This window comes from Zootoca vivipara, chromosome 8 (assembly GCF_963506605.1).
Source record: "Zootoca vivipara chromosome 8, rZooViv1.1, whole genome shotgun sequence".
NCBI classification, from domain to species: Eukaryota; Metazoa; Chordata; class Lepidosauria; order Squamata; family Lacertidae; genus Zootoca; species Zootoca vivipara.
The window spans coordinates 3,284,485-3,296,951 of record NC_083283.1 but is presented as its reverse complement, the minus strand read 5'-3'; the positions used below and the strand labels follow the sequence as shown (position 1 = coordinate 3,296,951).

Genomic DNA, 12,467 nt, shown 5'->3' with positions numbered 1-12,467 from the left:
GTATGAGCTTTCGTGTGCATGCTTCAGAAAGCTCATACCAATGACAAACTTGGTTGGTCTCTAAGGTGCTGCTGGAAGGAATTTTTTTATTTTGTTTCGACTACGTCAGACCAACACGGCTACCTACCTGTAACTTGTATTATTATTATTATTACTACTACTACTACTACAACTACAGCCTGCCTCCTCCTTCTGAGGGTGGACTAACTGTACAGCGTTCAAGTGTTTGCTAAGACTAGACCATGTGGAACGTACTGTATGTTCAATAGCCTAACCTGCAAGACTATTCATTTTGATTTCAATTAGTTAGAAAGAGCTAATAAACCGCTTTATCACAGAGGTATCTAAGCTTGTGCAAATGATCAAACTGCAGGCAACACAGAGCCATTAAAAGCATGTACGCATAAAATAAATTATGGTTTAGACGCAGGTGGAAGTTTTAAAACAACTACAAGTAACTAAATTATGTATCTGGGAAGGCTTCCTGAAAGACAAAAGTTTTCAGTGGGCATCTAAATCCATACAGGGAAGGCACCTGCCCCACATCAAGAGGCAGGGAGTTCCAAAGTGCAAATGCTGCCACAGTAAAAGATCAACTCCTGAAAATGGGCATTTTGAGGCACTTGCAAAACTTCCACTGATCAAAGTGGTTGAATAATAATAATAATAATAATAATAATAATAATAATAATAATAAAGTGGTTGAATAGGTGCATTTGGGGGCAAAGTGTTCCCTTAAGTTAGGAGAAAAATCACAAATCTACAATTGCAGTTCAGTGGCGAAAGAGGTATTGGGTTTTATCAGCAAGCAGGGGTGTGTCTGAACCTGTTTTTCCTCCTTTGGCAGAGCTTTCTGAGCCTCCTGTCTCTCCACAAAATATTCGTGAATCTCTCTGAAGTCGCATTTGTCCAGCTCCCTGATCTTCTTCCTCTCTTCTGACGTCATCTGCTACAGGAAATCAAGGAGGCAGAGGTTTGAGTTCTAAAGCTGCCTGTCACACCAAGGCACATGAGCCATGAGATTATCGTCAATAATGCCAATTAGCTGTGTCCCACAGATTCACGTGTCGGTCTAGGGGCGCGGGTGGCGCTGTGCTCTAAACCACGGAGCCTCTTGGGCTTGCCGATTGGAAGGTTGGCGGTTCGAGTCCCCACAATGGAGTGAGCTCCTGTTGCTCTGTCCCAGCTCCTGCCAACCTAGCAGTTCGAAAGCAAGTAGATAAAGAGGTACCACTGTGGCGGGAAGCTAAACGGTGTTACCGTGCGCTCTGGCACTTGTCACAGTGTTCTGTTGTGCCAGAAGTGATTTAGTCCTGCTGGCCACATGACCTGGAAAGCTGTCTGTGGACAAACGCCGGCTCCCTCGGCCTGAAAGCGAGATGAGCACCGCAACCCCATAATCGCCTTTGAATGGACTTAACCATCCCGGGGGGTCCTTTACCTTTTTTTACCTTTACCCAGCTCAGGAACACCCAAAACGGTTGGTAGTGGCTCTTCAGTGGAGCCTCCATGTTGGAGGCAGTCTACCTCTAAGTACCAGTTGATGGGGATGAACCACAAGGCCCTGCCCACCATCCTCATCCCCTCACCTGCCTGATTCCCAGAGGAACCAGGCCGACTACTGCCAGAAACACAATACTTTGCCCTGATCCATTAAGATTGCAATTATTTTCTTAACTTATGCACCTGCGGGATGTCTCAAGGCCGGCAGGAAATTAGCCTGATACAACAACAACAAAAAATGTGTCTAGAATGTCAGTAAAATACAAGTATATGGTCCCAGACTTTCTGAGTTCATGGGACCTTCCTGTCTTGTGCTCATTTCTGATCATTGCAACAGCATAACAATGGGGACCTCCAGTTCCGGTTCTGGGAGCTTCCCTGCTTGCCTTCCTAAAGGGCTGTTACTTATTTAATGTTTGATTTTACATAGTCATAGACTGCAATGCTGGAAGAACAGCTAAATCTATTTGATTCCAGCTACGAATTACTTCGTGTAAAGCATCTTAAAGCAATTTAGCAATAAAAACGATTCCACATCTACAAATGCATACTAGCAATTCCCTAGATACAAAGGATTAAAGGTGATTACAAAGGTAAAACCGACTTCAAATCCAATATGGATAGACTGAGATAAAGATCTCCACTTTAAAGGCTTGTTGAACCCTCTTGGACATTTTTGGGTCATAACTCACCTACTGTGGGGCTGTTGCCAGGAGCACAAAAAGCTGCCCACTGGGCCATTGAGCCTTGTTTTGTCTACACCGACTGGCAGCAGCTTCCCAGGGTTCCAGTTGCCAGACTCACCTGGACTGATCCTGGGACTTTCTGCACACATGGGAGATGTTTGGCCACTGAGCCACACACACCCCTCTCCCCAGGAAGCCACAGGCAAATACCTCTGTCCAGTCACAGAAAAAGTTCTTCTTGAAAATCGCCTTTCTCGTGTAGTCATGATCAAGCATCTTTGCATAAAATGTGGCAATCTCCTCCGTCGCCGGGCTGAGTTTCATAGGCTTGCCTGCAAAGAACAACAGTGGCCCGGCAGGAAGAAACAAAACTGTTTTAGCCATTTTGCGTTCTGCTTTTGAGTTGTAAAAAGGTCCATTCTTTTTGTCCTAGAGACAAAAACTATCTCTAAGCAGAATTAAGTAATGCACAGATAAAAACCAGCAACATTTTAAAAGCAAATACGGATAACTAAATAACATGTTTGGGTTTGGCTTGCTAAAATATTTTTTTTTATTATTCCTGTAGGTGCTTGAAACAGTGAAGCAAGCGTGGCCTGCCTAACATCAAGAGGCAGGGAGTTCCAAAGTACAGTACAGGTGTTGCCGTGCTAAAAGAGGCTTCTGAAGAGCATCTGTTTGGACCAGATCTGCTTTTGGACTAATCCAGCAGACACTTCTTACGTTTTTATGACCCCTTACAGATGTGGTTAACTGTTCAGACTGAAAAACCTCTACCAAAAACTACGGTAAATTTGTTTTAGTTGCCCTTTGCCCAAGACCTTGCCATTCAACCATTGCCTGTTTCCTTCACCAACCTGTCCAGGACAGAGGGTTGGCTATGCCAATAAATAAAGGCCCTTTCAGTCTAGGTTGGGGTTTGGGGGGGGGGCACTGCAGGTCCAATTCTGCAACATGCTATTGATGAAATCATTCATGGTGGATTTATACTGGACTGCCCACACATTTTGCTCTGCAATGATTCCACCATGTTACCGCATTATTGCCACCTTGGGGGAGGGGGCATCTTGCGCTATGACACAACCAAAGTGCGACAAAAAAAAACAACCCTGACCCGGAACATTGATTGGAACCAAAAGTTACAGGATTTCAGCAGGGAGCTCTGGGATGTACGCTGATTGAAAAGGAAGCAGTATCCCGAATCTTTTGCAGGAGGTGACAGCATCGATTGCATATAACCGCCCCATTATCATCATGAGCACAAACCGTCACGATTGCACAATAAAAAGGACATCTGGGCGGCCCTAAATTCCAGAGATGAAGGGGTTGTTTAGCGCAGACAGCCAGGGAACAAATATATCCAACTTAGTAAACTTGGAGTGTCATTCTGCCCGGACACTGAGGTCCAGCACCGAGGGCCTTCTGGCGGTTCCCTCGTTGCGAGATGCCAAGTTGCAGGGAACCAGGCAGAGGGCCTTCTCGGTGGTGGCGCCTGCCCTGTGGAACGCCCTCCCATCAGATGTCAAAGAGATAAACAACTACCTGACATTTAGAAAACATCTTCAGGTAGGGAAGTTGTCAAAGAGGAAAACAACTATCAGACTTTTAGAAGACATCTGAAGGCAGCCCTGTTCAGGGAGGCTTTTAATGTTTAATAGATTATTGTGTTTTAATTTTCTGTTGGAAGCCGCCCAGAGTGGCTGGGGAAACCCAGCCAGATGGGCGGGGTATAAATAATAAATTATTATTATTATTATTATTATTATTATTATTATTATTATTATTATTGGAGAGGGTCAAAGGAGGAGCATCTGAGCGCTGGCAGGTTTTCTCTTGCTATCCTCCTCTCCAAGGCGCAGGCTGCAGCCACGCGGTCGCACCGATCCTGAGTGGGTTGTTGTGCCATCTCTTTCTCCCGCCCCAGCCCCCTGCCACTCAGGGTGGCTTCAGGCAAGCCAGGGACCTGCAGCCCATTCCAAAAAAATGGAAGGAAAGACCACCCACCGTTGTAATAGAAGCAGACTCCCCGCGGCAGCCGTTCGTAGGGCGGCGCAAAGTACGGTCCCCTGTGCTCCAGCTGCTGCCACTTCACGCCGTTCGCATGCTGCTCCTCTTCCCACCTGGTGAGAGCAAAAGATGCCAGGGAACCAAGGATGACATTTTCCCTTTCTGCTCACAGTTAACTCGGACGGCTTTGTTTCTTGTATTGAAAATCCGATTATTATCATTATTATTGGGAAAGATGCAGGAGTTAAGCTCAGCCCAGGCTTTCCAGTGTCCCTACAAATGGGTGGACTCATTATTTTACTTATATCCAAATTTCATGGGCCCATTCTTTCGGAGCCATCATTTGAGACTGCAGGCCATTATTACGGACCCATTACATTCACCTCCAAATAAAACAATGGACCCATTCTTTTCTCCAAATTTATCTCCAAATGTTATTTATTTCCAAAGCCCCAACAGATGGACCCATTATTAGTGCAAATAAGGGATTGATAAAACGGTTTGGAATTGGACTGTATACAGGAGTTGGTTTGAGACTTCCAGGGGCTGGTCACCGGGCGGAGGAGGGGGGATTTTAGATAGTGATTAAGTGAGATGTTAGAATGTTCATTGTATAAGTTAGAATAATTTTAGTGAATAATTAAGAGGCTAAAGGGAATAATTAGAGAAATAAGAAATTTGTTATGTGGTATAAGTAATTTTTATATTAGGTATTATTATAAGAATTAAAAGAAGATGTTTGTAATTTGTTAATTATGAAAAATTGCCAAATACTGTAGAGGTTATAATTAGACTTGGAAAGGGAGGAGCGAGGAAGCCAAAGTTATGACAGAGTTATGAATATTAGATTGGTTTTTCTTTTATGCTTTTTTTCCTTGTTTTTTTTTCTCTATTGCATTTTTTCTTTTTTCTTTTTTCTTTTTTGCTTTTTTGTAATTTTTTCTTTTTTTTCTTTCTTTTTTGATGTTTGTTTATGCTATGATGTAAGACGGTGATGAGAATGGAAATTTTATGTGGAAAATGTCAATAAATACAATTTAAAAAAAACAGATGGACCCATTATTTTATTTATCTTTATTTCATTCACACGGATGAAGCCATCGTTTTATTTACTCATGCAACAGAGACCTGGTTTGCAAAATGTGAAATTTACAAAGTTTGCAACGGTTGCCCTGTTGCACATGGCAGGGCCTGCTTTGAGGTGGCTCCCTCTTTCTGGAATGCCCACGCCAGGGAGGCGCACTTCTCTATCCTCATCATTAACACTGAAGAGGAATTTTAAAACTCTCCTGGCCACCCACAAATCTGAGGGCTGAAAGACAATGTCACTGGTAACCAGGAAGCAATTAACTAGTGTAAGCGGCTATTTCTCACTGTTTTCAGATATACTTTGCAGCTTTAGTTAATAGGTTTTATTTTTAATCGAATTGTTTTGCAGCTGGGCAGCTTGTTGCCCTGGACTCCTTCGAGAGGACGCAAAATGAAATTAGACCTGCTTGACCTCTGTGAGAATAGGACTGAGTGGGCTAAACAAGTAAGAGAAAATAAAAGTCAATTAGAGGAGCTCCCAAAAAGTAAGTGACAAGTTCCAGAGAGGTAATAAATAGTAATAGCAATAGTAATAGTAATAATAATAATAATAAAAATAATAATAATAATTTGTTGTACCCCGTCCATCTGACTGGGTTGCCCCAGCCACAATTGGCAGCTTCCATCAAATATAGAAGACTGAAACAGATCCTTGCAAAGCTCGTATGAGTTTTACTTTCATAAAAGTGTACAGTTGGAAGGGGATCCTGAGAGTCATCGAATCAAACCCCCAGAAATGCCGGAATCAACACAGGAATTCGGTCCAGTCTATTCTGTGGCGCTTTTCTTCCTGCTAAAATTATGCTGCACAATTTTACTGTGTTATCCTTTTTGCAACCTGCTTGGAGGGTCCCCCCCACACACAACACAACACACACAACCAAGCCGTACATAAATTTCATAAGATGAAATAAACGTTATTAATGAAATGAAATAAAAAATATATCTTTGCCCCAAACCACACCCCCTCAAGAACAAAGTTTCCTAGGAAACTTCCTCACCCGCCTCCACCCTAAAGGCACGAGGCTATTTTTTATGAAGGATTATATTTCTTACAACAGCAGTCATCAAGAAGAAACGCGAAAAAATGAGATATACACGTTTGATTGCCGTGTTGGCAGTTTGCGATAAATAAGTGGGTTTTGGGTTGCAGTTTGTTTATTATTATTATTATTATTATTATTATTATTATTATTATTATTATTACTGCAAAACATACAACCCAAACAGACAAAAACAATACCAAAATGACAACTAAACATTAATTGACTACACATCATCTAACACCACACATCTCTTTGACTTTCCAAATCACCTCACTGTGCTTTCTAAATATTCTTAACCTACACACATTTCCTATTATATCTATTACATACCGGGAACCATTTTTACGTTTATGATTTCCTTTAATGTGCAAGATTCAGTCTTATACCTGCCAGGAGATTTGCATTTTTCACAGTACTGTTTTAAAATATTCTTTAGATTTAGACATTGCCCCTTTTCTTTGCTCACTTTCAGAGTTTTGAGTTTCCTCTCATTCTCCGAGGCCATTATTGCAGTTAAATGTTATTATCTCTCATACCATACCTGATCTTCGCGGTCTTCGCATTCCTGCCCGCTGCATGAAGCCGCATGGCATTAAATGTCAGGAAGCCTCGGAGGGAGGCTGGAGGGAGATGGGCGTGGGATGATGCCCACGCTGCCAGTGGAAGCACATGCTTAAGCATTCCAGGATGCCGAGCATGTCAGTCTGCAAAAGCCTGACCCTGCTATGCCTCCTTGCCTGCTAAGATGATCTTGCAGCCCAGCCACACTCCTGCCTGACCTTCCACCTGGAAATGCTTTGATCTCACCCCAGCCCTCTTAAAGTAAGGGTTATAAAAGCAACAAAAACCAAATGCATGTGTTTCCATGCATGCTTTCCAAAATAATCATCCTAATCTTTAAGGACAACAATGCACTTTTTAAAAAATAATAATAAAAAAGCAGGCATGCTTTGATCAGCGGTCCTGGATACCCACAATGCCACGGCGCTGAGGGATGATGGGAAATGTAGTTCAGGGCGCTCGGCCTCTGCCTCGCTCGCCACGTGACGCAAGCAAAGCGGTTGCTAGGCAGCCTTTCCGACCCGGCCAAATTCATTTAAAGAGACAGGACCAACATTAGGGGGTTCTTGCTCGTTTGGGAGGTTTTTGGTGGGAAATGGGTGGCCCAGCCTTCTCCAAGCAGATGCTCTGCAGATGTTTTTGGACTACAACTCTCCCATCGCTCCCCTCCTGTATTTAATATGCGGGAAATGACAGTTTCATTTCTTACTCTTTCTTTTAAAAAAATGGGAGGGAAGAAGTTTTTAATTAAGTTGGTTTGTATGTTATTGAAGACAATTGTGGCAATTGCCTTTATAGGTTTTTGTTTTGTTTTGCTTGTTTTCAGAAGGAAACATTTGAGAAATCTTGCATTAATAGTATTTAAGTAAGTGACCCGATCTCAACAAAAGTTGGGTCCTAGCTAGGGTTATTGGGGGGGGGAGGAACCTAACCCCAAAAAAGTGATTTAAAGCATTTGGTTTTGAGCTGCTTCTGCTGCTTTTTACACCGCGTTGCCGTGAATTTTCCTGACGTACTACGTAATCTTAGCAAGTACGAGCAACTGACATTGTTGGAAGCTTACTCAGAAGTAAGTCCCCCTGGGTCCAAAAGGGCGTACTACTCTCAAGTAAGTGCCCGTAGGATTTCAGCCCCAGCCTATCAATCAATCAATCCAAACTTCTAGATCTAAAACTATAAATGTTTGATGATAATAGACTCACAGAGTTGGAAGGGACCCCCAAGGGTCAACTATTCCAACCCCCCCCATAATGCAGGAATCTTTTGCCCAACATGGGGCTTGAACGCACAACCCTGAAATTAAGATGAAGTAAACTTGTTTTCTCCTCCTCCAGAGGACAGGACCCAAACTGATGGATTAAAATTCCAAGAAAGGAGATTCTGACTAAACATTCGGAAGAACTATCTGAATGTAAGAGCTATTTGACAGTGGAAAGAGGTGGGCTCTTCTTCCTTGGAGGTTTTTAAGCAGAGGCTGGATGGCCATCTGTCAGGGATTCTTTAGGATTCCTGCATTGCAGGGGGTTAGGATAGAGGACCTTTGGGGACCCTTCCAACTCTACAATTCGATGATGATTCAAGATGCTGACTGTGAGACAACTTATGTACTTCTGTGACATCTGAGAACATGAAAATGAATGCTTTATGCTGACACCTAGTGAGAGCTGGACCATAAAGAAGGCTGATCGCCAAAGAATTGATGCTTTTGAATTATGGTGCTGGAGGAGACTCTTCAGAGTCCCATGGACTGCAAGAAGATCAAACCTATCCATTCTTAAGGAAATCAGCCCTGAGTGCTCCCTGGAAGGACAGATCGTGAAGCTGAGGCTCCAATACTTTGGCCACCTCATGAGAAGAGAAGAATCCTTGGAAAAGACCCTGATGTTGGGAAAGATGGAGGGCACAAGGAGAAGGGGGCGACAGAGGACAAGATGGTTGGACAGTGTTCTCGAAGCTACGAACATGAGTTTGACCAAACTGCGGGAGGCAGTGCAAGACAGGAGTGCCTGGCGTGCTATGGTCCATGGGGTCACGAAGAATCGGACACGACTAAACGACTAAACAACAACAACAACAATGCTGACACCTAGTGGGTAAATAGATTTAAGGCACAGTATATAGAACATGGAAAAGCTTTGTTGATTCTTTGCTCAGAGATGCAGGGCCAACCAACTGTTGCTGTTGCCTTGAGAGCCCTAGATCTGTGAGCATTATTGATAAAAAACCTAGAAGTGGAATAACTCTAAAATCAAATACTGGCTTTCTAAGATATCAGCAATGCCAGTTCAGTTTTACAGAGGCCGGGGGAGAGAGAGATATGAGAAGGACTGACTCAAAGCTTTGTTGCGCATCCTAACAAGAATTCCAGAAAAATACTACATGCATTCAACAGGAAAGCTAAGAATTCAGTACTTAATGAAACAAGTTCCCACTACTAAGATTTGGTTGTGCCTTGAAAAATTCTGTAAATAGGGATACATTGCTTCCTCATAACAAGATGAGGATAAAAGCAAAATAAAGGGGAATTTCTCTTTTTGAAAGGTAAAATGAACCGTTACAAGGTAGATGGAAGTCTATAACAAGTAAAATACATAAGGAGGTTCATTCCATGTGGAAAGGTATTACTTATGAGAAATGGCTACTATAGGACTAAATCATGTCAATTAGTATCTAATAGAAAATACATATGCAAAATTTGTTTTTGTTATTGTCTTAGTCTTGTCTTTTTCTTTATTTTTCTCTTTTTTCTTTTCTTTTTGAAAACATGAAGATGTATAGTTTTTAATTTTTTTATAATATTTGATTTCTCCCCCCCCCCCCAAGAAGCTATCACTGGATATATTAGTTAATTATGTATATGCTGTGGGTTAAACCACAGAGCCTAGGGCTTGCTGATCAGAAGGTCGGCAGTTCGAATCCCTGCAACGGGGTGAGCTCTTGTTGCTCGGTCCCAGCTCCTGCCAACCTAGCAGTTCGAAAGCACGTCAAAGTGCAAGTAGATAAATAGGGACCGCTCCGGCGGGAAGGTAAACAGTGTTTCTGTGCGCTGCTCTCGTTCACCAGAAGCGGCTTTGTCATGCTGGCCACATGACCCGGAAGCTGTCTGAGGACAAACGCCAGCTCCCTCGGGCTATAGAGCGAGATGAGCGCCGCAACTCCAGAGTCAGACACGACTGGACCTGATGGTCAGGGGCCCCTTTAACTTTATCTTTTATTTGTATGTTTGAACATAAAAAAATGCAGTGCGTCCATGAAAATAAGGCTGGCTGCACATATCCAATACATACACATGCAAAATACAACTCTGCAGCTAAGGAAACTCTGCAGCTTCTCTCCAGTACCAAGCATACCTCTGAGCATGTGTGGTTTGGAGGACCAACGAGAAGGATGACTTTGAGGATATTCAAGGATAGCAGGCCGTCCTCCAGAAATGTTCTCCCCCCCCCATCCTTTCTGCTTCCTCACTTGTGGGATCTGGCGGAGGAGTCGAGCTTCTCAAACGGCAACAATCACAGCAGCTTTTATAACTAAGTTTGAATGAAACTTTTCTAAAGCCTGCCTCCCCCCCCCCCCGGCAGCCTATCCCATCTCTCCCAGAGCCCAGCAAGCCAGGACTCACTAAACCACCCCACATCCTGTCCGGCCAAATGTTAGCACCCAAATGCACCCCTTGCTCCCCAAATACCCATCTCTCATAAGAACCTAAGAAGAGATCTACTGGATCAGGCCAATGTCCCACCTAGTCCAGCATCCTGTTCTCACAGGGGCCAACCAGATGGGAAACCTGGAAGCAGGATTCGAACACAAGAGCATCTCTCCCCTCTTGCTGTGGTTTCCAGCAACTGGGATTCTGAAGCATTGCTGAAGAAGCACTTTCTATCATCTGTCCTGAATTGCTCGACATTCATTGCATCTCCATGAGTTCGAGAGAGAGAGAAACTTTTCTATCCGTTCTCTTCAGGCCATGTATCAGTTTATAAACATCTATATGCGGGTGGCGCTGTGGGTTAAACCACAGAGCCTAGGGCTTGCCGACCAGAAGGTCGGTGGTTCGAATCCCCGCGACGGAGTGAGCTCCCGTTGCTTGGTCCCTGCTCCTGCCAACCTAGCAGTTCGAAAGCATGTCAAAGTGCAAGTAGATAAATAGGTACTGCTCCGGCGGGAAGGTAAACGGCATTTCCGTGCACTGCTCTGGTTCACCAGAAGCAGCTTAATCATGCTGGCCACATGACCTGGAAGCTGTACGCCGGCTCCCTTGGCCCGTAAAGTGAGATGAGCGCCACAACCCCAGAGTCGTCCGCAACTGGGCCTAACGGTCAGGGGTCCCTTTACCTTTATTGCCTCTCACTCGCTTTTTCTCCAAGTTAAAAATTCCGAAACGGCATAACCTTTCTTCATTGGGGAGCCGTTCCATCCCCTCGATTGCTTGGGCTGCCCTTTCCTGAGCCTTTCCCAACCGACCCATCCCTTTACAGCAGCTTCCTTGGCCTCTCTCAGACCCCAGCCTGATGCCACCCAAGGTCATCGTTGGAAATCAGAGGAAGAGATCAGCAGCGGCGGACCCACGAGGCCAAAGAAGTCAGCAATTGGAATCAGACTCCCGATACACAAAGACGGGAAAGAAAAGAACTACTGGATCATCGCTTGATGTTTTACAAAAAGGTTAAATACTGTAATGCAATAACACAAATAGATAAAGGACCCCTGGACAGTTAAGTCCAGTCAAAAGCGACTATAGGGTTGTGGCGCTCATCTCGCTTTTAGGCCGAGGGAGCCAGCATTTGTCCACAAAGAGCTTTCCGGGTCATGTGGCCAGCAGGACTAAACCATTACTGGCGTACAGAGAACTGTGACAAGTGCCAAAGCACACAGAAACACTGTTTATCGTCCCTCTGCGGCGGTACCTATTTATCTACTTGCACTCGCATGCTTTCGAACTGCTAAGTTGGCAGGAGCTGGGACAGAGCAATGGGAGCTCACCTCGTCACAAGGATTCGAACCACCAACCTTCCCACTGGCAAGCCCAAGAGGCTCAGTGGTTTAGACCACAGCGCCACCCACGTCCCACCATCATAATGCGAATAGAACTCAGTAAGCGTGCAGCTGATGACTGAGCGATCGTTTTTGCCAAATGGAAAGTAACCAGAAGTAGATAAGCATCTGCAAACACAATTAACATCAGAAATCAAGGATGCATCAAGAAGTCACCTAAACAAAATTGAACCAATTTGGAAATAATTTGCATAATTGGGTTGAAATTTAGAAAATCCATTTCAAAAATAATATTGGCAAAGACCCCAACCCGAACGCAGCACGTACCACTTCCACTTGTCCTCTTTCCCGCATTCCTCCTCCTTCTTCCTTTTCTTCCTCGTGCCTCCATCCTCCTCCTTCGCTTTCCTCTTCCGGGAGCCTCCCAGACCCCCAGGTTTGGAGGTGGCACATTTTTTCCGGCCTTTATTGGCCTTTTTCCCACTCATGCCGTCCTCCGAGGCCTCTTCCCCCTTGACCTTATTCCTCCTGGCCTCCCCGACACCCTCTTTTTGCACCTCAGACTTTCTATCCAACTCTTGCT

General features: G+C 44.2%; 1 protein-coding gene across 3 annotated transcripts in view; it reads right to left on the bottom strand.

Annotated features, from left to right (window-relative positions):
- TOP1MT (DNA topoisomerase I mitochondrial) overlaps positions 1 to 12,255 on the bottom strand; it is a 30,282-nt gene extending 18,027 nt beyond the window's left edge. The window contains exons 1-4 of one of the 3 annotated variants that reach the window (XM_060277559.1): positions 12,212 to 12,255; positions 4,194 to 4,309; positions 2,400 to 2,521; positions 827 to 949 (exon numbers count right to left, since the gene is read on the bottom strand). In XM_060277559.1, the coding sequence (XP_060133542.1) occupies positions 827 to 949; positions 2,400 to 2,513 (237 nt within the window). In that variant the 5' untranslated portion in view covers positions 2,514 to 2,521; positions 4,194 to 4,309; positions 12,212 to 12,255. Of the gene's footprint in view, positions 1 to 826; positions 950 to 2,399; positions 2,522 to 4,193; positions 4,310 to 6,872; positions 7,289 to 12,211 lie in introns of those variants that run through there. The other 2 variants (XM_035125936.2, XM_035125938.2) reach the window with 2 other exon arrangements.
- Positions 12,256 to 12,467: the final 212 nt, after the last annotated feature.